The 25,519-nt window shown below is 47.4% G+C and overlaps 1 protein-coding gene across 1 annotated transcript in view; it reads right to left on the bottom strand.

Annotated features, from left to right (window-relative positions):
* The window catches only part of BPIFB1 (BPI fold containing family B member 1), a 44,918-nt gene extending 20,124 nt beyond the window's left edge, over window positions 1-24,794 (bottom strand). The window contains exons 1-6 of the mRNA XM_060263539.1: window positions 24,683-24,794; window positions 23,475-23,643; window positions 20,367-20,474; window positions 14,287-14,445; window positions 11,137-11,227; window positions 6,068-6,119 (exon numbers count right to left, since the gene is read on the bottom strand). Coding sequence (XP_060119522.1) covers window positions 6,068-6,119; window positions 11,137-11,227; window positions 14,287-14,445; window positions 20,367-20,474; window positions 23,475-23,643; window positions 24,683-24,794 — 691 coding nt within the window. The remainder of the gene's footprint in view (window positions 1-6,067; window positions 6,120-11,136; window positions 11,228-14,286; window positions 14,446-20,366; window positions 20,475-23,474; window positions 23,644-24,682) is intronic.
* Between the last annotated feature and the right edge of the window lie 725 nt (window positions 24,795-25,519).

A 25,519-nucleotide genomic window follows, 5' to 3' on the forward strand; every position in this document is an offset into this window, starting at 1 on the left:
TCTTAAAATGTGGTGCCCAAAATTGAACACAATACTCCAGATGAGGTCTTACCAGAGCAGAGTAAAGCCATACCATCTCTTCATGTGATCTGGACACTAGACTTCTGTTGATACAGCCCAAAATTGCATTTGCCTTTTTAGCCACTGCATCACACTGTTGACTCATGTTCAGCGTATGGTCCACTAAGACCCTTAGATCCTCTTTGCACATACTACTGCTAAGACAAGTCTCCCCCGTGCATTGGATGTTTCCTACCTAAATGCAGAATTCATGTGTATGTACTTTGGTAAGGAGCAATGGTTCAGTAGCAGAGCCTCTGCTTGGCATGCAGAAGGTCCCAGGTTCAATCCCCGGCATCTCCACTTAAGAGAGGCCAGGCAATAGGTGATGTGAGGGAGCTGGAGATTTGCAGCTATTGCCTGTTCATCTCTTCTTATTATATCATTGTCCCAGTAGACCCCCTCCTCAGAATTTCATCAGGGGGTGGAGAGGACCACAACTCCTTCCTTCCTTCCTTCCTTCCTTCCTTCCTTCCTTCCTTCCTTCCTTCCTTCCTTCCTTCCTTCCTTCCTTCCTTCCTTCCTTCCTTCCTTCCTTCCTCCCTCCCTCCTTCCCATCCCTTCCCTCCCTCCTTCCTTCCTTCCTCCCTTCCTTCCTTCCTTCCTTCCTTCCTTCCTTCCTTGTCTCATAGCGGTCACAATCTCCTCTACCTCCCCCCCCCCACAACAAACACCCTGTGAGGTAGGTGGGGCTGAGAGTGCTTTTACAGCAGCTGCCCTTTCAAGGACAACTTTGATGAAAGCTATGGCTGACCAAAGGCCATTCCAGCAGCTGCAAGTGGAGGAGTGGGGAATCAAACCCGGTTCTCCCAGATAAGGGAGCTCTGGCTGACCCAAGGCCATCTCAGCAGCTGCAAGTGGAGGAGTGGGGAATCAAACCCAGTTCTCCCAGATACGAGAGCTCTGGCTGACCCAAGGCCATTCCAGCAGCTGCAAGTGGAGGAGTGGGGAATCAAACCCGGTTCTCCCAGATAAGGGAGCTCTGGCTGACCCAAGGCCATCTCAGCAGCTGCAAGTGGAGGAGTGGGGAATCAAACCCGGTTCTCCCAGTTAAGAGAGCTATGGCTGACCCAAAGCCATTCCAGCAGGTGCAAGTTGAGGAGTGGGGAATCAAACCCACTTCTCACAGATAAGAGAGCTATGGCTGACCCAAGGCCATCTCAGCAGCTGCAATTGGAGGAGTGGGGAATCAAACCCGGTTCTCCCAGATAAGAGAGCTCTGGCTGACCCAAGGCCATTCCAGCAACTGCGAGTGGAGGAGTGGGGAATCAAACCCGGTTCTCCCAGATAAGAGGGCTGTGGCTGACCCAAGGCCATTCCAGCAACTGCGAGTGGAGGAGTGGGGAATCAAACCCGGTTCTCCCAGATAAGAGAGCTATGGCTGACCCAAGGCCATTCCAGCAGCTGCGAGTGGAGGAGTGGGGAATCAAACCCGGTTCTCCCAGATAAGAGAGCTCTGGCTGACCCAAGGCCATTCCAGCAGGTGCAAGTGGAGGAGTGGGGAATCAAACCCGGTTCTCCCAGAGAAGAGAGCTCTGGCTGACCCAAGGCCATTCCAGCAGCTGCAAGTGGAAGAGTGGGGAATCAAAGCCGGTTCTCCCAGATAAGAGTCCGTGCACTTATCCACTACACCAAACTGGCTCCCTTCGAGGAGACCATGCTCTGGTCCTCTCCACCCCCACCATCCATTCCCTGGGTTATGAAATTCTGAGGAGGGGGTCTACTGGGACAATGATATAATGAGAAGAGATGAACAGGCAATAGCTGCAAATCCCCAGCTCCCTCACATCACCTTCTTTAATTAAGGGGGAGCAACAGTTGACGCAATACACATATCAAAATAGGAGATAAATGCAGAAGAGCGTTCTTTCTAATTGTGGGACGTTAACCAACACTTTGTTTTTACAGTGCTTTTTTTTTTCTTTAAAAAGCGTTCTGAATCCTGATGTGGAAGCTGTCTTGAACGGTCCACAAAGTAGAACAGAAAGGTTTTGAGGCTGACGAAAGAATAAATACAAGCGCCTCTTGGAAAAAAAGATTATGAGAGGAGCCTTCTTTAATCTGACAAAGGGAGCACAGGCTCTCAAAAGCTTCTACCCAGTAAAATTTCGATACTCCTGGTCTGGAATCTTGGTCTGCTGGTCTCCAGTCGAAGCACAAGATTCAAGTCCGGTTAGCAGTTTTGGGAGCAACAAGATTTTTGCGGGACAAGCTTTTGAGATGATGATGATGATTAGTTCATAATAATAATAATAATAATAATAATAATAATAATAATAATAATAATAATAATAATAATAATAATAATATTTTTTTATTTATATCCTGCCCTCCCCGCCGAGGCAGGCTCAGGGCGGCTTATGAGAGGAGGGGCGGCTTAGTTAATGAGAGGAGTGCAATAACGAAATGAGCTGAAACAGAAGGAACCAAATGTAACGTCTTTGTGATTGTTAAGATGCAAGGAGCGGAACCAGGTACAAACATTTAGTAACCATAGCACAGGTGTAGGAGCCATTGTTAAAACGCAAAAGCAGAAAAGAAGAAGAAGAAGAAGATATTGGATTTATATCCCGCCCTCCACTCCGAAGAGTCTCAGAGCGGCTCACAATCTCCTTTCCCTTCCTCCCCCACAACAGACACCCTGTGAGGTAGATGAAGATATTGGATTTATATCCCGCCCTCCACTCCGAAGAGTCTCAGAGCGGCTCACAATCTCCTTTCCCTTCCTCCCCACAATAGACAACCTGTGAGGTAGATGAAGATATTGGATTTATATCCCGCCCTCCACTCCGAAGAGTCTCAGAGCGGCTCACAATCTCCTTTCCCTTCCTCCCCCACAACAGACACCTCGTGAGGTAGATGAAGATATTGGATTTATATCCCACCCTCCACTCCGAAGAGTCTCAGAGCGGCTCACAATCTCCTTTACCTTCCTCCCCCACAACAGACACCCTGTGAGGTAGATGAAGATATTGGATTTATATCCCGCCCTGCACTCTGAAGAGTCTCAGAGCGGCTCACAATCTCCTTTCCCTTCCTCCCCCACAATAGACACCCTGTGAGGTAGATGAAGATATTGGATTTATATCCTGCCCTCCACTCCGAATAGTCTCAGAGCGGCTCACAATCTCCTTTCCCTTCCTCCCCCACAATAGACACCCTGTGAGGTAGAAGAAGATATTGGATTTATATCCCGCCCTCCACTCCGAAGAGTCTCAGAGCGGCTCACAATCTCCTTCATCTTCCTCCCCCACAACAGACACCCTGTGAGGTGGGTGGGGCTGGAGAGGGCTCTCCCAGCAGCTGCCCTTTCAAGGACAACTTCTGCCAGAGCTATGGCTGACCCAAGGCCATTCCAGCAGGTGCAAGTGGAGGAGTGGGGAATCAAACCCGGTTCTCCCAGATAAGAGTCCACACACTTAACCACTACACCAAACTGGCTCTCCACGGTTGAACAGGCCACAGCAGCAGTAAAGATTAATAGCAAAAGAGACTAATGAGTAGCAAGTACGCAGGTGGAATCGAGTAATGAATATTAACTGGCACACCCCACTTTGGGGAAGGGTAAATTTAAATGCACATGCAATGTATGTAACGGGAAGGGTACAAATCAAGGAGGGGGTATGAAGCAGGCGTGCCGGATAGCCTGTACCCTCTATGTACCTCAGCCTATGGGGAAAGGAGGAGGGACTCATCGGCCGGGAGTAGAGGATAAAAGGGCATGTATGGAACTGATCGGGGAGCTCGTTGCAAAGAGACTCCCCTCTTTCTTGATATCAATAAAGTTGTATATTTTCAAGGAGACTCCCGACTGACAGCTCTTTTTCTTTGAATCTCCTGGAGGGGCCCGGAGAGGCGGACAAATTGTCTCGAACAGTTTATTATTATTAGTTTATTTATATTCCGCCCATTCCCCTCCCCCCCTTTAGGGGCTCGGGGCGGAGCACAACATAAATAATAAAATCACAATCAAATCATATAATAATAAAAGTCAATTTCAGTATTCAATAGAACAAAAAAGCCCGGCAGAACAATATGATGAGATGGTGCAACGGGACAGTGCAACAAATCAGTACAGCGAGTTAGTACAGTAGGGGAGGCCAACTGATCTAATGGGCAGATGCCTTCTGCCTCACCCGAAGACCTGGCGGAACAGCTCCGTTTTACAGGCCCTAAGAAAAGCCGGCAAGCCAGGTAGGGCCCGGATCTCCATAGGAAGCTGATTCCACTAGGTTGGGTCCAGGACCGAGAAAAACCTGGCCCTGGTAGAGGCAAGACGGGCATCTCTTGGGCCAGGGACAGTCGGCCTATCTTGGGAGGCTGAGCGAAGCGACTTCTGGGGCATTAAAAGCTATCTTCATCAGATAGGGTTGCCAGAACCAACTGGGGACTTTGGGGGTGGAGCCAGGGTGTGACAAGCGCAATCGAACTTCGAAGGGAGTTCGGGTCAACATATTTAAAGGGACTGTGGTCCTGTTAAATGCCTTCACTCCACTATAAATAATGGAAGACGGGGGCATCTTCTTTCAGGGATCATAAAATTGGACCCCCACAATCTTTTGGAAATTTGGGGTGGGGGTTGAGGAGAAGCACCGGATGCTGTGCTGAGAATTTGCTGCCTCTACTTCAAAAAGCAGCCCACAGAGACACAAATATCTACAAACTGAATCTCCATTTTACACCATGGGGACCAGTTTCCATATGGTATAATGGAGTGCCTAGAGGACATTTCCTCCCCCCACTTTTCAATAGCCCTGAAGCAGGGGTGAGGGCCTCCAAACCAGGGGGTCCCCTGCTCCCAACTGGGGATTGGCAACCCTATCAGATACAGGGAGCTTCGACTTTCAAAAAGCTTTTCTCAAAAAAAACCTTTGCTGGTCTCTATGCTCCTCTTAGTCTGGAATGAACATAAAAGAAGCCCTGTTGGATCAGGCCAATGGCCCCTCCAGTCCAACACTCTGTGTCACATAAGAACATAAGAGAAGCCCTGTTGGATCAGGCCAGTGGCCCCTCCAGTCCAACACTCTGTGTCACATAAGAACATAAGAGAAGCCCTGTTGGATCAGGTCAGTGGCCCCTCCAGTCCAACACTCTGTGTCACATAAGAACATAAGAGAAGCCTTGTTCGATCAGGCCAGTGGCCTATCCAGTCCAACACTCTGTGTCACATAAGAACATAAGAGAAGCCATGTTGGATCAGGCCAATGGCCCCTCCAGTCCAACACTCTGCGTCACATAAGAACATGAGAGAAGCCCTGTTGGATCAGGCCAGTGGCCCATCCAGTCCAACACTCTGTGTCACATAAGAGCATGAGAGAAGCCCTGTTGGATCAGGCCAGTGGCCCCTCCAGTCCAACACTCTGTGTCACATAAGAACAGAAGAGAAGCCCTGTTGGATCAGGCCAGTGGCCCATCCAGTCCAACACTCTGATAAGAACAGAAGAGAAGCCCTGTTGGATCAGGCCAGTGGCCCATCCAGTCCAACACTCTGTGTCACATAAGAGAAGCCCTGTTGGATCAGGCAATGGCCCATCCAGTCCAACACTCTGACCGATTTCACACTAGGCTTGTTCTGGGGGAAGAACTCTTTTGCCCTCGGCGCTTCTCTCTATTTTTGCACAAGCTGCCTCAGAGCTGTGAGTTGGCGTGCCACTTTCCCGAAGCAAGCAAGATTCTCTCACGTGCAGTTTCTGCTCGCTGCGGGAAAGTGGCGCGCCAACTCGCAGCGCCACAGCAGCTTGCGTGAAAACGGAGAGAAATGTCAGGGGCCACAGGGCTCTCCACCCGGAACAAGCCCTAGTGTGAAATCCGTCTTTGCATCACACAGTGGCCAAAAAAACTGCAGACCGACACATCTGCCCTCTGAAATGGATGGTGCAGGTAGTGGAGAAAAGGCCCTTTGGCTCTTGAGCATATTGGCAGTATCTGAAGTGCTGCTGGCCCCAAATCTTGCTTTTCATTCGTCAGGTTTTGGAAATTAGAAGAGGGCAAGCAGGGAGGGGCTTACCTTGAAGCAGATCCAGCACGCCTTGCACTAAACCATTCGCCAGCGGGCAGAGCTGGAAAAAGGAGAACAACAAAAGACAAGCGGTGAAGGATGAGTAGGCAGGTTGAGCCTATTGGAGAAGGAAGCTTGCCAGTTCCCAGGTCTGAAAAATCAAAGGTACATAACCCACCGTGAAAACCAGCTTGTATTATTAAAATATACAAGGTCAACAAAAATAAACACAAATATGCTGGCTGTTTGGCCTAACATTTAAGAGAAATTGCTAAGAGGTCTGTTGCAGCTTGAAGACGCTCACGCGAAACAAGGGTTCAGCACGACCTTGTTCTTGGAAACTTGGATTATTGGCTGCATCTTTGGACAGACATTAAACATCTGGAGTACTACACCAGGATTACATGGAATGAGATGGGAAGTTTTACCATAGGATGAAAAGAAAGACTCTTGGCGCTGTTGCTTCCTTTTCTATTAAGGCCTAAAAGTTATGGTTGTTTTGTAATTTATGACGGTGGAATTGTGTTTATTTTTGTTGACCTTGTATAATTTGATAATAGAAGCTGGTTTTCACGGTGGGTTATGTACCTTTGATTTTTTTGTCCTTTTGCCGTGTTACTCTCTGCGTGTTGTAGTTCCCAGGTCTGGGCAAGGGGAGACGGTTGCCAAGTCTAATTCAGAAAATATCTAGAGACTTTTGGGGGTGGAGCCAGGAGACTTTGGGGTGGAGCCAGACTTTCCCATTCACAAAATAAATACATAAAAATACAGCAGTGCAGTTCACCTGAATTGTCATCATTTCCTCATCCCCCCCAACAGCTGCAATTCGAGTCAATGAAAGTGTAAACACACAAAAAGCAGCCAAAATGCGCAGAGTTTGCAAGCTCACAGTTCTCTGGGCTTTACTCCCCGGAACTGCTGTTCTTCAGGCTAACACTGGCAAATAAAAAGAGAGAGAGGTGGTGTTTTCCTCCATCCCATAACCAGATTCCTATACAAAGACTCTGAAAACAGGGCAAAACAAGCACAGAGACACACAACCCCTTACTGGCTCTACAAAGACTTCTGTACCTACCTTCCTTCCTTCCTTCCTTCCTTCCTTCCTTCCTTCCTTCCTTCCTTCCTTCCTTCCTTCCTTCCTTCCTTCCTTCCTCTCTCTCTCTCTCCCTCCCTCTCTCTCCCTCCCTCTCTTTCTTTCTTTCTTTCTTTTCCTCCTCCTCTTCCTCCTCTCTCTCCTCCTCTCTCACTCTCTTCTTCTTCTTCTTTCTTTCTTTCTTCTTCTTTCTTCTTTCTTCTTTTCTTTCTTCTTTCTTTCTTTCTTTCTTTCTTGCTACTTCTTTCTTTCTTTTCTATTCTTTATTTCTTTCTTTCTTTCTTTCTTTCTTCTTCTTTTACTTTCTTTCTTTCTTATTCTTTCTTTCTTTCTTTCTTCTCTCTCTCTCTCTCTCTCTCACACACCACACACACTTAACTGGCTCTGGTGCCTCCACAATGAGGTCTGAAAAGTACAGGGCTACGCTGCTCTCTCTCTCCTCTCTGTCACCCACCCACTTTTACTTGCTGTGAAACAAAAGCAAAACAAACGGAGGGGCTGTGCTCTGATGAGGCTCTGCTGCTCACCCTTCCCCATGAAGTAATTCCTGCTTCCTGCTCCAATTTTAAAGGCACACACATACATTTGAAATTGGACCTGTTTGCAGGTTTCTAGCCCTGCCAGAGATCTACAGGTACATGGTGGTTGTGGGGGCGGGGCTTCTCCCGCTGGCTAGCTGGCTGTGGGCAGGGGGGAAGCCTGTAAAACCAGGGGATCCCTTGCGGGGACCTGGGGACTGAGAAGCCTAGCAGGGGATTCCCCCAGCTTTGCGGGCTCCTCCCTGCCGCCAGCTGGCCAGTGGGGAGAAGCTCTGACCCAACAGCCGCTATGTGCCTTGAGAACTCAGGCAGGGTTAGAAGTTTGCAAACAGCTTCTGATTTAGAAAGTGTGTGTGTGTGCCTTTAATCTCAGTGTCATTGAAGCTATGGAAGGGAGCGAGCAGGAAGAGTCACATGTGTGTGTGAGAGAGAGGGAGCCAGAGAGCCCAATCCCTCTGTTCATTTTGCATTCCTTATAGAAGCTGTGTAGTAAAAGGGATAGCAAAGAGTGAACTGTCTAGAACCTGACTATGGGATAGAGGAAAACTCCACCCCCCTAGACTCCTCTCCTTAAGTTGGTCAAAATACAGCAGATCGTTACATTCAGCAACTCTGCTGAGTAAAGCTACCTATACCATTGCCCCAGGAGATCACAAAAGCGGGCATACAACCTGCTTATTTTGGCTGCTTAGTGAGTGTGTGTGTGAATTCACTTTTGTTTTATTGGAAGTGCAGCTGCTGTGGAACCATGTCGATGCAGAAAGAGAAGGAGAAATTAAGACTGTATTCAAGGGAACGGCACTGCTTAGGGTTGCCAGGTCTGGGCTGGAAAATACCTGGAGACTTTGGGGGTGGAGCCAGGAGAGGGTGGGGTTTGGGGAGGGGAGGGCCTCAGCAGGGTTCAACGCCATAGAGTCCACCCTTCCGAGCAGCCATTTCTCCAGAGAGCTGACCTCTGCCAGCTGGAGATCAGTTGTAAAAGCTGGAGATATCCAGGCCCCACTGGAGGCTGGCAACCCTAGCACTGCTGTATTTTTATGATTTTGGGGTGTGGGAAAGTCTCCTGGCTCCACCTCGAAAGTCTCCTGCCTCCAACCCCCAAAGTCCCCAGAGATTTCTGAGCGAACCTCATGACTCAACATTTTCAGTGAGTTATCTACCACAACTCCAAGATCTCTCTTGGTCAGTCTCCACCAGTTCGAACCCATCAGCATGGATTATAGTCAGGATTTTTGGCCCCAGTGTGCATTACTTTGGACTTGTCTGCTTTGAACCTCATGTGCCACATTGGTGCCCACTTGTCCATCTTGACAGATCCCTCTCCTACTATTACCCCTGATCTTCAGGGAAGGGAGCAGAGGTCCATCAGCGGCTATTACCCACAGCATGTTATTGGAACTGTCTGGAGCAGTGATGCTCTGTATTCTTGGTGCTCGGGGGGGGGCAAAGTGGAAGTGCTTCTAGCCCCACTTGTGAACCTCCTGGTGGCACTTGGGGTTTTTATTTTGGCCACTGTGTGATACAGAGTATTGGACTGGATGGGCCATTGGCCTGATCCAACAGGGCTTCTCTTATGTTCTTATGTGACACAGAGTGATGGACTGGATGGGCCATTGGCTGATCCCACAGGGCTTCTCTTATATTCTTATGTGATACAGAGTGTTGGACTGATGGCCATTGGCCTGATCCCACAGGGCTTCTCTTATGTTTTTATGTGATACAGAGTGTTGGACTGGATGGGCCACTGCCTGATCCAACAGGGCTTCTCTTATGTTCTTATGTGACACAGAGTGATGGACTGGATGGCCATTGGCCTGATCCAACAGGGCTTCTCTTATGTTCTTATGTGACACAGAGTGATGGACTGGATGGGCCATTGGCCTGATCCAACAGGGCTTCTCTATGTTCTTATGTGACACAGAGTGTTGGGACTGGATGGGCCATTGGCCTGATCCCACAGGGCTTCTCTTATGTTCTTATGATACGAGTGTTGGACTGGATGGGCCATTGGCCTGATCCCACAGGGCTTCTCTTATGTTCTTATGTGAACAGAGTGATGGACTGGATGGGCCATTGGCCTGATCCCACAGGGCTTCTCTTATATTCTTATGTGATACAGAGTGTTGGACTGGATGGGCCATTGGCCTGATCCCACAGGGCTTCTCTTATGTTTTTATGTGATACAGAGTGTTGGACTGGATGGGCCACTGGCCTGATCCAACAGGGCTTCTCTTATGTTCTTATGTGACACAGAGTGATGGACTGGATGGGCCATTGGCCTGATCCAACAGGGCTTCTCTTATGTTCTTATGTGACACAGAGTGTTGGACTGGATGGGCCATTGGCCTGATCCCACAGGGCTTCTCTTATGTTCTTATGTGATACAGAGTGTTGGACGGATGGGCCATTGGCCTGATCCCACAGGGCTTCTCTTATGTGACACAGAGTGTTGGACTGGATGGGCCATTGGCCTGATCCAACAGGGCTTCTCTTATGTTCTTATGTGACACACAGTGTTGGACTGGAGGGGCCATTGGCCTGATCCAACATGGCTTCTTTGATGTTCTTATGTGACACAGAGAGTTGGACTGGATGGGCCACTGGCCTGATCCAACAGGGCTTCTCTTATGTGACACAGAGTGTTGGACTGGATGGGCCATTGGCTTGATCAACAGGGCTTCTCTTATGTGACACAGAGTGTTGGACTGGATGGGCAACTGGCCCGATCCAACAGGGCTTCTCATATGTTCTTATGTGACACAGAGTGTTGGACTGGAGGGGCCACTGGCCTGATCCAACATGGCTTCTCTTATGTTCTTTTGTGACACAGAGTGTTGGACTGGAGGGGCCACTGGCCTGATCCAACAGGACTTCTCTTATGTTTTATGTTCTTAATGGAGATCTGTTCCCTTGGGCAAAATGACTACTTTGGAGAGTGGATTCTATGGCATTATACCTGGCTGAAGTCCCTCCCCTCTCCAAACCCTCCCCAGGATCCACCTCCCAAATCTTCAGGTGTTTCCCAACCCGGAATTGCCAATCTAGCTGCTCATATGTATCCATTGCCAATTGCCCCTGTGTATCAGCATCCTTGGAGCCAGAGGTGGTCCCACGGATACCTCCAAGGTGCTCCCAAGGAAGGGATAATATTCAGGTGATATTCTGTAGTGTGGCTTTTTTTTTTGAGCAGGAACACACAGGAACACAGTTCTGGCTGGCTCGTCACCAGGGGTGTTTGGCCTAATAGGCAAATGAGTTCCTGCTGCACTTTTACTACAAGAAGCCCTGTGTGAAACAACTGTGACATCAGGGGGTGTGGCCTAACATACAAATGAGATCCTGCTGGGCCCTGCTTTCTCGCCGCTCCCACCTGGAGGCCGGCAACCCCGCAAGCAGCCCTTCTGTTTGAGAAAGAGAACGCGAGAGCAGCCGGGCCTTAAACTTACTTCCTTCTGTAGGAGATGAGGGAGCGTCTTATCCAGGATGCTGGTCACCAGTGCCACAACCTTGTTGATCAAGTGGAACAGAGGACCGAATCTGAAACACACGTGGAAGACGATAGTCACTGTCTCTGGGACAAGCGGGGCTGGGAATGACTTTAACTTTTCAGAGCTCACACTGGTAGGCCCGCCGCTGGTTCCCCTTACTGTGATTTCCCCTTTGCCGAGCATTCCTCTTTTCTGATGATTTTATAGTATCTTATAATAAGACACCCCAAGCCCCAGGAGGGAGGCATGGTCCTGTATTTATTCGACTCAGCGCTGCATTGCTTTGATCCCCAAGCCCTCAGCCCAGCCTGCTGAAGGCATTCCTCCAAAGTCAGCTTTCGTTTATTTAAAGATGAAGAATCTTCACTGGAGAAGACCCTGATGCTGGGAAAGACAGAAGGCAAAAGAAGAAGGCGACGGCAAAAGAGGAGATGGCTGGACAGCATTACTGATGTCACAAACACGAATTTGAGCAGACTTCGGAGGATGGTGGAAGACAGGAAGGCCTGAACATATGAACATATATATGAACATATGAAGCTGCCTTATACTGAATCATACCCTCGGCCCATCAAAGTCAGTATTGTCTACTCAGACTGGCAGCGGCTCTCCAGGGTCTCAAGCTGAGGTTTTTCACGCCTACTTGCCTAGACCCTTTTTAGTTGGAGATGCCGGGGATCGAACCTGGGACATTCCCAGGTCCTTCAAACTTTCCTCATAGGACTTGGTCTCCAGATCCCTCACCATCTTGGTCACCCTCCTCTGGACCCGTTCCAGCTTGTCTAGATCCTTCTTAAAATGGGGTTCCCAAAACTGAACACAATATTCCTGGAGAGGTCTAACCAGAGCAAAGCGATACCATCACTTCACGTGATCTAGACTCTATACTTCTGTTGATACAGCCCAAAATTGCATTTGCCTTTTTTGCCACCGCATCACACTGTTGACTCAAGTTCAGCGTATGATCCACTAAGATCCCTAGATCCTTTTCTCACATACTACTGCTAAGACAAGTCTCCCCCATCCTATAACCATGCATTAGATTTTTCCTACCTAAATGCAGAACTTTACAGTTATCCCTGTTAAAATTCATTTTATTGGTTTTAGCTCAGTTTTCCAGCCTGACAAGGTCTTCCTGTATTCTGTTTCTGTCTTCTACTGTGTTTGCAACCCCTCCCAATTTAGTATCATTTCCTTTATCCAAATCATTGATAAAGATGTTGAACAAAACAGGTCCCAGGACAGATCCTTGAGGCACTCCACTTGTTACTCCTCTCCAAGAGGATAAGGAACCATTAAGAGGATAAGGCACCATTAATGGGTGCGATCTGTCAACCAGTTACAGATCCACCTAACGGTAACAGGATTCAAACCACATTTTACCAACTTGTCAACAAGGATAGTATGTGGAACCTTATCAAAAGCCTTACTGAAATCAAGATAAATGATGTCTACAGCATTCCCCTGATCCAGCAAGGTAGTCACTTTATCAAAAAAAGAGATCAGGTTAGTCTGACATGACTTGTTCTTGAGAAAACCATGCTGGCTCTTAGTAATCACATCCATTCTTTTGAAATGTTCCAGGACCAATTGTTTGATGATTTGTTCTAAAACTTTTTCAGGTATAGACGTCAAGCTGACAGGTCGGTGGTTACCTGGATCCTCTTTTATCCCCTTCCTGAAGATGGGGACAACATTTGCCTGCCTCCAATCTTCCAGCACCTCTCCTGTTCTCCAAGAATTCTCAAAAATAATAGCCAGAGGCTCAGAAATTACATCCGCAAGCTCTTTTAGAACCCTTGGATGCAGTTCATCTGGCCCTGAGGACTTAGTTTCATTTAAAGAAACTAGGTGTTTATGTACTACCCCTATGCTGATCCTAGGTTGGAACTTCATACCCTCCTTATATGTTGTTTTTGTCATGTTGAGCACCGTTTCCCTCAGAAGAGTAGACTGAGGGGAAGTAGGAATTGAGCAGTTCCGCCCTCTCTTCATTACCTGTTACAATTTCACTTTCCTGCCTTCACAACAGGCCTATCATGTCCTTGGTCTTGTTCTTACTCTGAACATAAGAAAAGAACCCTTTTTTTTGTTGTTTTTAGCATCTTTGGCTAGCCTAAGCTCATATTGAGCTTTAGCTTTACTAACTTTTTCTCTGCAAGCACTGGTGATTTAGATAATAGACAGACAGGCAGACAGATGATTGATGATAGATAGATAGATAGATAGATAGATAGATAGATAGATAGATAGATAGATAGATATAGATGATAGATGATTAGATAGATAGATAGATAGATAGATAGATAGATAGATAGATAGATAGATAGATAGATGATAGACGAACAGACAGACAGACAGATGATAGATAGATAGACAGACAGACAGACAGATGGACAGACAGACAGATAGCTGGGCAGATAGATAGATAGATAGATAGATAGATAGATAGATAGATAGATAGATAGACGAACAGACAGACAGACAGACAGACAGATAGATGATAGATAGATAGATAGATAGATAGACGAACAGACAGACAGACAGATAGATGATAGATAGATAGATAATAGATAGATGATAGATAGATAGATAGATGATAGATAGATAGATAGACGAACAGACAGACAGACAGATAGATGAACAGACAGACAGATAGATGATAGATAGATAGATAGATAGATAGATAGATAGATAGATAGATGATAGACGAACAGACAGACAGACAGATGATAGATAGATAGACAGACAGACAGACGGACGGACGGACAGACAGATAGCTAGGCAGCTAGATAGATAGCTAGGCAGCTAGATAGATAGCTAGGCAGCTAGATAGATAGCTAGGCAGCTAGATAGATAGATAGATAGATAGATAGATAGATAGATAGATAGATAGATAGATAGACAGACAGACAGACAGACAGACAGACAGACAGACAGAAGGTCATACGACAATGTTCCTGCTTTGCTTTCTTTCAAAGATTTGCATCCTTCCAAGGGTATTTTTTGTGTACCTCGAAAGCTAGAAATGAAATATATTCCTGGATTTCAAGAGCAAAAAAGAAAACTCTGCAGCGCCTTACGAGAAAAAGACACTCTCTTACTTACTTTTCGAGGACCGCGATTTTAAGATGGCCAGGATTGTTGCGGCAGTTCTCAATGGTCAGTTTAATGTGGCCAGTCTCAGGGTGTTTGACCAGCCGGACTCCGACTTGAATGTCCAGATGCAGCTTCAGGTGAAAAATCCGGCCCATCAAGCTGAGCGGGCTGAACATGGGAAAGGAAAGACAACCAGACCTTGTGAATGGACCCTGCAACGTGGCCCGAATTAACAGCCACCATCTCCAGAATAGAGGCTGGGGTGGGGAAGCATGCTGCGTGCCTCCCATACCATGGAAAGAAGACATCTTTCCATAACAGCAGCTGCGATATGAAGTAAATTTCTGAAAGCTCGTTGAAGCAACGGCGAAACGTGGGATCAGGTATGACCGCGTAGCACATCATTTTATGCCTTGCTGCACAACAAAGTTTGCATGGCACGTCGGTCTCCGTTGTCAATTGCACTGTTGGCATTTCTACCCGCACCCACCGTGCGAATAGTGGACATTAACTTGTTATTTATTGACTTTGGTTGGGTCCCGGTTGTTCCTTCGATGTTTCTTTATGTACAATTTGATATTGACTGTTAGGAAGATTTTTCACTGATAATATCTTTAGTAAAAACAACGTGTTTCTATTTTGGAGGCTGGTTTTCGTGGAGGTTTATACCTTGAGGGTTTGTAGAATCTTTCGGGCTCAAGTGCCGTGTTCTACTGGAGAAAGTTTTTCTTCCAGACGTTTCGTTCTCAGCTGCGGAGAACATCCTCAGTGGCGTTGCAGCCGGAGCAGGCGTTCTGACCTTCTTGGCTGCTGTGCATTGAGTGGGGCCAGGGCTGCTGGAGAGCTGCTATTTCTAGGCCTCTCACCACACCCCCTCCAGCCTAGAAATAGCAGCTCTCCAGCAGCCCTGGCCTCACTCAATGCACAGCAGCCAAGAAGGTCAGAACGCCTGCTCCGGCTGCAACGCCACTGAGGATGTTCTCCGCAGCTGAGAACGAAATGTCTGGAAGAAAATCTTTCTCCAGTAGAACATGGCACTTGAGCCCGAAAGATTCTACAAACCCTAATGATGATGCCAGCCGTGAAAACCTGAAATCGTTTATACCTTCAATTCTGCTCCATTATCCAGATTGCTGTTTTTTCGTTTCACAATCTTCAAGTGGGGGCAAGGGCAGTGCGGACTGACCAGGGTGTTAGCTTGCCCAATGGCAAGTGGACCCCTGATGAAGTGGACCCTCTTACACTTTAGGAAAGGAAAGGAAAGATCCCCTGTGCAAGCACCAGTCGTTTCCGACTCCGGGGTGACAATGCTTTCACAATGTTTTCACGGCAGACTTTTGACGGGGTGGTTTGCCACTGCCTTTCCCAATCCTCTACACTTTCCTCTCAGCAAACTGGGGACTCATTTTACTCAGAAGGATGAAAGGCTGAGTCAACCTCGAGCTGGCGACCTGAAAACCCAGCTTCCACTGTGGATCGAACTCAGGTCGTGAGCAGAGCTCAGGACTGCAGTACTGCAGCTTTAACACTCTGCTTGCTGGGGGGGAAGCATCGGTGACTGGGTAAGGCAAGGGCAAACCACCTCGTAAAAAGTCTGCCGTGAAAACGTTGTGAAAGCAACGTCACCCCAGAATCAGAAACGACCTTTCCTAAACTTTAGACAATATGTTAAAAATGTTAATGTCCTTTTAGTAGCTTTAAAATATAATAGAAGTTCCAACATTATTACTGTAATGCAACTAAAATTTACATTGTATTTAGGGTATTTAGGGTTGCCAGCCTCCAGGTGAGGTCTGGGGATCTCCCGCTTTTACAACTGATCTCCAGCTGGCAGAGTTCAGCTCCCCTGGAGGAAATGCAATCTGTATTTACATTTAATATCTACAGCATACTGCCAGTAAAATGTACAATATACGTACACTGTAATTACTAAACATATATATACATTTATTTCGCAAAAGTTTTAATTGTACCCTTTTTCCACTTATGTGTTTTTTTTGAAAATTTTACTCTTATAAAAATTAAATGATAGCCTTATAATTGTGGGTGGGCCTCCTTTGTTTCCTGGCAACCAATATTTTTATAACCCAGTTTGGAGGCCCTTCCCCAGCGAGGGGGGGGGGGGAATGTCTGCTGGACATTCCATTATTCCCTATGGAGACCAATTCCCATAGGATATAATGGAGAATTGATCCACGGGTATCTGGGGCTCTGGAGGGACTGTATGTTGAGGTAGAGGCACCAAATTTCAGCATAGCATCCAGTGCCTCTCCCTACAATACCCGCCAAGTTTCAAAACGATTGGACCAGGGAGTTCAATTCTGTGAGCCTCAAAAGAAGGTGTCCCTATCCTTCATTGTTTCCAATGGAGGGAAGGCATTTAAAAGCTGTGCAGTCCCTTTAAATGGGATGGCCAGAACTCCTTTCAGAGTTCAATTCTGCTTGTCACACCCTTGATTCTGGCTCCACCCATAATGTCTCCTGGCTCCACCCCCAAAGTCCCCAGATATTTCTTGAATTGGACTTGGCAACCCTACTTCCAGCAGCTTGGAGAAAGAGGTTCAGACAGGGGAAAGACTCCTCCTCCCCGTCTTCCAGCCGTATTTGTACCGTGTCCCCATCGTAGGTCTTTTTCAGTAATCAGGGTAGCATCCAGTCATGTAACTCCTGCCCAGAGAATTCCAGAAATTTTGAAGCACAGCTTTTCCCTTCCCTCCCCAGGGGAAAAAAAAAAAAAACCAGGAAAATCTGAAGGGAAATGAAAATATATGCAATGCTTACTGTCTTGTAGAATCTAAGCTGATTTTTTTGCTTTAGCAACATAAAGTGCATCGAATTAAACTTTTTCCCCAGGGTTCCCTCAAATTCAGTACTGAACTCAGCCCCGCCCCCCCTCACCCAGCTTTATTTCCTGTTTCCCGCAGAGTAAACTCAGAAATCCAGCTCAGTGTCATAGTTCAAGCACTGGACTAGCAGACCCCAATTCAAATCCCCCCCTCTACCCTCAGTGATTTGAGGCTAATCCCACTTTCTCAGTCTAACCTGCTTTGCGGGGCTGTTGTGAAGGTAACACAGGCAAGGGAGAACCTCAGCTCTTTGGAAGGAAGGCAGGATAAAAAATGTGTTCGATCAGGGGTGTCAAACATGCGGCCTGGGGGCTGAATTAGGCTCAGGAGGGCTCCTATCAGGCCCCTGAGCAACTGGCTGTCATCTGCTTCCTTCTCTCTCTCTCTCTCTCGCTTCCTTCTGCATCATTGTAACAACCTATACTCCCCTCAAACTGAGGCAGAACAAGGTGTTTTCTTTACAGTGACAGACAAGACGACACAACTCAAAGATAATCAAAAATATTACTTTGTTGAGCTGGCAGGCAGTTTCAGAATAGACTGGTGAAAACAAAATAACGTTATAAAATATAACCAATTAATACTTCTTATGTAGCCCCATAATCACCAGCCGGTAAGCAGGACGGCTTTTTGCTAAAAGCGACAACAACTAAGCGGTTTTGGGACAGTATCAATCCCCCTCAGCTGGCTAATGACAACCAAAACTGGGCATCCCGGAAGAACCAATCAACCCATGCTGACTCTCCTAGTGCAGCTGAGAGTAACCATTAATTAGAAGGAGAGTAAAACAACTCCTTCCAAGGTCACACATAAGCAAAACACTGCTGGAAGAATAAAAATTGGTAAGCAGCCCAGAAACCAAACCCACCAGATATATGTATATAATTCGGTTTTTAAAATCCACAATACCCTTTAAAAGAAATCTTCATTACAATCACAGCTTGCTTTGCCAGGTTTGCTCAATCGCACAGAAGCTACAGAGCAAAATTCCTATTTTCTCCATTGTCTCAGGCTCCTCCCCCTTCTGGTCCTTTGGGGAAGGAAGGAAAGAGCCGGAGCTTCCTTTGCCCAGTTCCCTGGATCCCACGGGAAAGATACAAAGAAAGCACCTTGAAGACCAACGAGTGCTAATGTTTTAATGACGTTTTATTTTAAGATTTGAAAAAAATCTTTAATTGTGTTTGTCCGAGTCCTTTATAAAGTTTATATCTCCGCTACCTGGCGTTGCATTTTACGACACTCATGGCCCAGCCCGACAGAATCACATTTATGTTGGATCCGGCCCTCGTAGCAAATGAGTTCGACACCCCTGAGAAGAATTCATTCCCTCATTCATCTTTTTACAGGGGAAGGGATTGGGGGCCTTGGTATTTCCTGCTTGATTTTGGCCAGGGCTTTTTTTTTTTTGGTAGAAAAAGACCAGCAGGAATTTATTTGCATATTAGGCCACACCCCCTGATGTCAAGCCAGCCGGAACCTCACTCCTGTCCTTCCTGCTCAAAAAAAGCCCTGTTTTTGGCTGGGGATGCTTTCACTCCCTTGTGAGGTGCCTTGAACCATGAGGAAAGGTAAGATAGAAATGTCTTTACAAATAAATGCAAATAAACTCAAATCTGACATAAATGAGACCTTGTTGGGCGGGGCCATGTTGGGTTGGGCCTAGGGTTGCCAAGTCCAATTCAAGAAATATCTGGGGACTTTGGGGTGGAGCCAGGAGATATTGGGGGTGGAGCCAGGAGCAAGGCTGTGACAAGCATAATGGAACTCCAAGGGAGTTCTGGCCATCACATTTAAAGGGACGGCACACCTTTTTAAATGTCTTCCTTCCATAGGGAATAATGAAGGATAGGGGCACCTTCTTTTGGGGCTCATAGAATTAGACCCCCTGGTGCAATCCTTTTGAAACTTGGGGGGTACTTTGGGAAGAGGCACTAAATACTATACTGAAAATATGGTGCCTCTACTTCAAAAGACAGCTTCCCCAGAGCCCCCGAAACCTCCAGATCAATTCCCCATTATACCCTATGAGAATCAATCTCCACATAGGGAATAATGATGTGCTCAGCAGACGTCCTCCCTCCCCCCCCCCCCCCCCCGTTTCTGGCGACTCCGAAGCATCTCTACACACGAGTTGCAGTCAACTTCTTCCAAGCAACACAGACACCCCATCCCATGAGGAAGCCTTTCCAGTCGGAGACTGGAGCCTCCGGAGGGGGGAAGTCACCTGGTGGCTTTGAGGGCGGTGCTTCCCCCCGCCGGCCAGCTGACTGGGGGCGGGAAGGAGCCTGGGAAAGTGGAAGAACCCCCGCTGGGACCTGGGGGTTGGCAAGCCTAGTTGGGCCAGGCCATGTTTGTACCTATTTAAGATTTGGTAGCAGAGATATAAACTTTATAAAGGACACAGACAAACAAAACTAAAGATTTAAAAAAACCTTTAAATCATGCTTAAAACATTAGTGGTCATTGGTCTTAAAGGTTCTTTCTTTGTATTTTCCCCATGGGGTCCAGGGAACTGGGCAAGGGAAGTTCTGGCTCTTTCTGTCTTTCCCCAGGGGACCAGGAGGGGGAGGAGCCTCAGCCAATAGAAAGAAGACAGGTTTGGCTCAGTAGCTCTGCTGTGTGATTGAGAGAGCCTGACAAAGCAAGCTGTTCTTCCCCCTCTTCCTCCCCAAGGGAGGAGCCTCAGCCAATGGAGAAAACCGAGGTTTTGCTCTGTAGCTCCTGTGCAATTGAGCAAGCCTTGCAAAGCAAGCTGTGATGCAGAAGGAAGCAAGAGGGAGGGAGAAGGAAGCAGATGACAGCCAGTTGCTCGGGGGCCTGATAGAAGCCTTCTTGGGGCCTGATTTGGCTCCCAGGCCACATGTTTGACACCCCTGTTCTAGATTGTAAGCTCTCTGGGGCAGGAAGCTCTTTTCTCGCACTCTGTAAAGAACTGTGCTCATGAATGGCACTTTTTAAAAGTCCTTAGCTGCTGGATATGGGCAGAGCTCTGCTGAAGACCTCGGACAGCCAGCACCACTGCAGAATTATGGACCAACATTCTGAGTAACCGACCCATCAAAATTATGGAAGCAATTCACACCATTGCAGAGCACACTCCATCTGCCTGAGATCTCACTGAGCTATGCTGCACCCCCGCCCCTCACCCCCCCCTTCTTTCTGACCTCCAAGAACCCCTCACCCCTGGGCAAGGTCTCCGGTCTGCCCCACTGCGCTTTGTAAAAGCAATGGAAATCCACGCACCATTTCACCTCCACCTCTACATCGGCTGGGATGGTCACAATAAACCTGAATTCAGATTTGTCGAATTTGATATCAAGCTGGAGAAGCGACACTTCCTTGATTTTCAGTCTGTGGAGAGAGAGAGAGAGAGAGAGAGAGAGAGAGAGAGAGAGAGAGAGAAAGAAAGAAAGAAAGAAAGAAAGAAAGAAAGAAAGAAAGAAAGAAAGAAAGAAAGAAAGAGGGAGGGAGGAAAATAAAGCAAAGGAGAGAAAGCAAGAAAGAAAGCAAGCAAGAAAGCAAGCAAGAAAGCAAGCAAGAAAGAAAGCAAGAAAGAAAGAAAGAAAGAAAGAAAGAAAGAAAGAAAGAAAGAAAGAAAGAAAGAAAGAAAGAAAGTCAACAAAACAATGTTGAGGGTGGTAGCCGTGTTTGTCTGCAGTAGAAGAGCACAATTCAAGTACATTATCACCTTAGACACCAATGAGATTTTCGGGGCAATTAATTAATTTTTGGGGGTAATTAATAAATATATGAGCCTTCAAGAGTCACAGCTCCTTTCATCAGAGTGGTATTTGATAATGGGAGCTTTGACTCTCAAGAGACCATAGCCCTCCCCAAAGAAACATTTTTTGTTAATCTCTAAGGAGCTCCTAGACTCAGATAGACATTCAACAAAACATTCAGCAACATTCTCCAGAAACCATCTCCCAAAAGTTACATTCTCAAACCCTCAAAGTCCCTGTTGCAAGCACTGAATTACCCCAAAAAGCCATTCGATAGTTTCCCTTCCTGTCTTTTGCCCCATTGCACATCAGTGTTTGTGTGTATGTGTGTGTGTGTGTGTGTGTGATACCAAGGGTGCGGGCTGTGTGTCAGGGGTTCCGCATTCTACAGTAATAGGTGTCAAGCAGATGCCAACAGTTCTGTCCCATTTAGGGACTGGTCCCTCTCCAACCATGAGAATGAGAGATGATTATGAAGAAGATATTGGATTTATATCCCACCCTATACTCTGAATCAGAGTTTCAAAGTGGTTTACAATCTCCTTTATCTTCTTCCCCCACAACAGACACCCTGTGAGGTGGGTGGGGCTGAGAGAGCTCTGACAGAAGCTGCCCTTTCAAGGACAACTCCTGCAAGAGCTCTGGCTGACCCAAGACCATTCCAGCAGGTGCAAGTGGAGGAGTGGGGAATCAAACCTGGTTCTCCCAGATAAGAGTCTGCGCACTTAACCACTGCACCAAACTGGGCATGAATCAGCTCATGAACTAAGGTTTGTAACAAATTTTGGCAGGTAGAGTCAAACGAAGATCCTTTTTGAGTTTGGTGCCTCGAACACACCAGGGGGCGATTCTATCGAGTCACGAACTCCATGAAGAAGAAGAAGATATTGGATTTATATCCCGCCCTCCACTCCGAAGAGTCTCAGAGCGGCTCACAATCTCCTTTCCCTTCCTCCCCCACAACAGACACCCTGTGAGGTGGGTGGGGCTGGAGAGGGCTCTCATAGCAGCTGCCCTTTCAAGGACAACCTCTGCCAGAGCTATGGCTGACCCAAGGCCATTCCAGCAGCTGCAAGTGGAGGAGTGGGGAATCAAACCCGGTTCTCCCAGATAAGAGTCCACACACTTAACCACTACACCAAACTGGCTCTCCGAACCAGTTCATGAACCGAACCAGTTCATTTCTCTGCTAAACGGTTATGATCGTTCAGTTATAAAGCTGATCTAATCTGATTGGAATGAATCAGATCTGATTTGATCTTATCAGATAGGATCCTAGAGTTGGGAAGGGACCTCCGGGGTCATCTAGTCCAACCCCGTGCACAATGCAGGAAACCCACAAATACCTCCCTCCCCCGACACCCCCTGTGACCCCCCTGCTCTAGGCCCAGAAGACGGAAAAACCCTTCAAGATCCTTGGCCAAACTGGCCTGGAGAAAAAAGTGCTGCCTGACGCAAATGGGTGAACAGCATTTCCTTGGGGGTGTGAGAAAGGTCCACAAGAACTAAACACAGATGCAACCCTTCCTGCCCTCCTTCTCATGATCGGCCTAATTCACAGAATCAGCACTGCTGTCAGGTGGCCCTCTAGCCTCTATTTAAACACTTCCAAGGAAGGAGAGCCCACGTTCTTTGTAATCTTCTCTAGATACTGCAATCATCCAGGGCTGGATTAACCATTAGGCCAAGTAGCACAGCTTGAGACCCTGGAGAGCAGGGGAGGGACGGTGGCTCAGTGGTAGGACATCTGCTTGGTAAGCAGGAGATCCCAGGTTCAATCCCTGGCATCTCCAACTGAAAAGGGTCCAGGCAAGTAGGCGTGAAAAACCTCAGCTTGAGACCCTGGAGAGCAGGGGAGGGAAGGTGGCTCAGCGGTAGAGCATCTGCTTGGTAAGCAGAAGGTCCCAGGTTCAATCCCCGGCATCTTCAACTAAAAAGGGTCCAGACAAATATGTCTGAAAAACCTTAGCTTGAGACCCTGGAGAGCAGGGGAGGGATGGTGGCTCAGTGGTAGAGCATCCGCTTGGGAAGCAGAAGGTCCCAGGTTCAATCCCCGGCATCTCCAATTAAAAAGGGTCCAGGAAAATAGGCGTGAAAAACCTCAGCTTGAGACCCTGAAGAGCAGGGGAGGGATGGTGGCTCAGTGGTAGAGCATCTGCCTGGTAAGCAGAAGGTCCCAGGTTCAATCCCCGGCATCTCCAACTGAAAAGGGTCCAGGCAAGCAGGTGTGAAAAACCTCAGCTTGAGACCTTGCAGAGCAGAGGAGGGACGGTGGCTCAGCGGTAGAGCATCTGCTTGGTAAGCAGAAGGTCCCAGGTTCAATCCCCGGCATCTCCAACTGAAAAGGGCCCAGGCAAGTAGGCGTGGAAAATCTCAGCTTGAGACCCTGGAGAGCTGCTGCCAGTCTGAGTAGAGAAGACTGGCTTTGAGGGACTGAGGGGGCTCTAATTCAGTATAAGCTTCTTAGGTTCATATGCAATTCCAGCAGATCCCCAGGTCTGGTGCCTCCTATTTTCTCTTCCTTTGAAATAGAGGACCTTTGCACACCTGGGGGCTCAGTATACAACTAGCATTTTATGTCTAAGCTGCCTTGCTTATTGGCTCCTTTGCTGTATGAGGTTATGCTTACCCGAGGACTCCGCCTACCACGTTGTTCACCAAGCCCCCCACGAGAGGGATCCCCGACAGAAAGCCTCCCCCACCGCTGCCTTGTTTGATGCCATTTTTGACCAGGTCTTCAAGGGGCAAGCTTTGGAGATGATCCGCCCATTCCTGGGAGTTCATCCGTTGAGAAAGCACTGGAATCAAAGTGCAAAGGACAGAATGAGAGGCTGACACCAGATGAAGTGTCTTTTTGGGGGGGTGGGAAGCGGGGGAGGTTGTAGGGTTATTTTGCAGCTGCGCAGACAGAAGCCTATCCTATCAGGTTTTAGGGCTTACACCTGGATTCAGTGTAAGAAGGGGATGCCCCGTAAAACAGCCCTGCCAGTTTACAGCCTGAGAAGCATGTTCAGAGGTGGTGGCTTGTGCACAACTCAGCAGCTAGACTATTGGGAGCATGTGATGCAGATCTTACAGCCCCAACTGCCACCATGTGCCTTTAAATCTCGGGAGGCTTAGAAGAAGCATGGAAAGTGCTTGTGTTTTGGAAGGTATGTGTGCCTTTAAATCTCCATAGGAGAAAAGCTGAAGGGGGGGGGGGACATGCAGACAGAGACACGTGGTTCTTCCCAGTGAACGTGTGAAGCTGTGAGGAAGTAAGAGAGCACAGTCCCTCTGTTTGTTTCGCATTCATTTCAGAAGTCATGTGTAAAGTCAAAGGGAGTTCAGTAGAACCTAATTATGGGATGGAGGAAAGGCTGCTGAAGAAGTCGGCTGAAATACAGCAGATGATTACATTCAGCAACTCCCATGAGCAAGTTGGCCCAGTGGGATCACGAAAGTGTGTGCTTGCAAGCTGTTTAGTTTGGTTTCTTTGTGAGTGTGCACACTTTCATTTAGTGGAAGTGCAGCTGCTGGGGGGATGAGGAAACGAAGATTGTATTAAGGGGAACTGCACTGCTGTGTTTTTATTTATTTATGAGAATGGGAGAATCCCCTAGTTCCACCCCCAAATTTTGCAGATATTTTCTGAGTTGGACCTGGGAATTCTAGTCCCCCCCCTTTGTGCTCCCAGTTTCTACCCATTGGTCCACTGAGCGAGGGCTGCAACTGGCTGTCTCCAACTATAAGTGGGTAAATGGGAACTCTCAACATTATACATTTATTGCCCTGCTGCATTTTTTTTGAAAGCAGGCCTGGAACAGACTGTGCAAATTGTGCCAGCTTTAGACTTACACTGCTGAAGCATCTCAGGGCTGAGGTTGGTCAGGGCCATAGGAAAGCCATTGCCTTGGACGTTCTGGGTCAGCAGGCCACAGAGGACGAGAAGGCACAGGAATTGAAGCATCTTCAGACCTTGGGACCTGTTTCAAGACATTCTCAGTCAGTTCTATAAGCAAAGCATGAGCTGGAAGTCTTGGGAGAAGACAACTTGGAATGATACAGGGGGAACAACAGCCGAGGTGTCCCAAAGCAAAGGGGGAAATGAGGATGCTCAAGAAGCCGAACTAGGAGGAGGTGCTGATTTGGCAGGTGGGCCCCAAAAGTTCTGGACACGGGTGGGAAGTCACGCTGAGAGTCCCATTCAGTACACAAAACAGCATCACAGTCCCCACATCTCCTTGGGCAAAGGTTGTTCCAGAAAGTAGCCTTGTTGGTCTACAAGAAGAACCAGATTCAAGTCCAACCAGCAACTCAGAGACCAGGAAGTTTTTTAGGGTATGAACTTCCAAGAATGGAACTTCCCCTGGTCAGAGACAGACAGACAGACAGACAGATAGATAGATGAAGATGACGATGATGAAGATAGATAGATAGATAGATAGATAGATAGATAGATGATAGATAGATAGATAGATAGATAGATAGATGATAGATAGATAGATAGATAGATAGATAGATAGATAGATAGATAGATAGATAGATAGATAGATAGATGGATGGCTGGATGGACGGACGGACGGACGGACGGACGGACAGATGAACGGACGGACAGATGGACGGACGGATAGACAGACAGACGGATGGATGGATGGATAAATAAATGGATAGATGGATAGATAGATAGATAGA

This window comes from Heteronotia binoei, chromosome 2 (genome assembly GCF_032191835.1).
Source record: "Heteronotia binoei isolate CCM8104 ecotype False Entrance Well chromosome 2, APGP_CSIRO_Hbin_v1, whole genome shotgun sequence".
Classification (NCBI taxonomy): domain Eukaryota; kingdom Metazoa; phylum Chordata; class Lepidosauria; order Squamata; family Gekkonidae; genus Heteronotia; species Heteronotia binoei.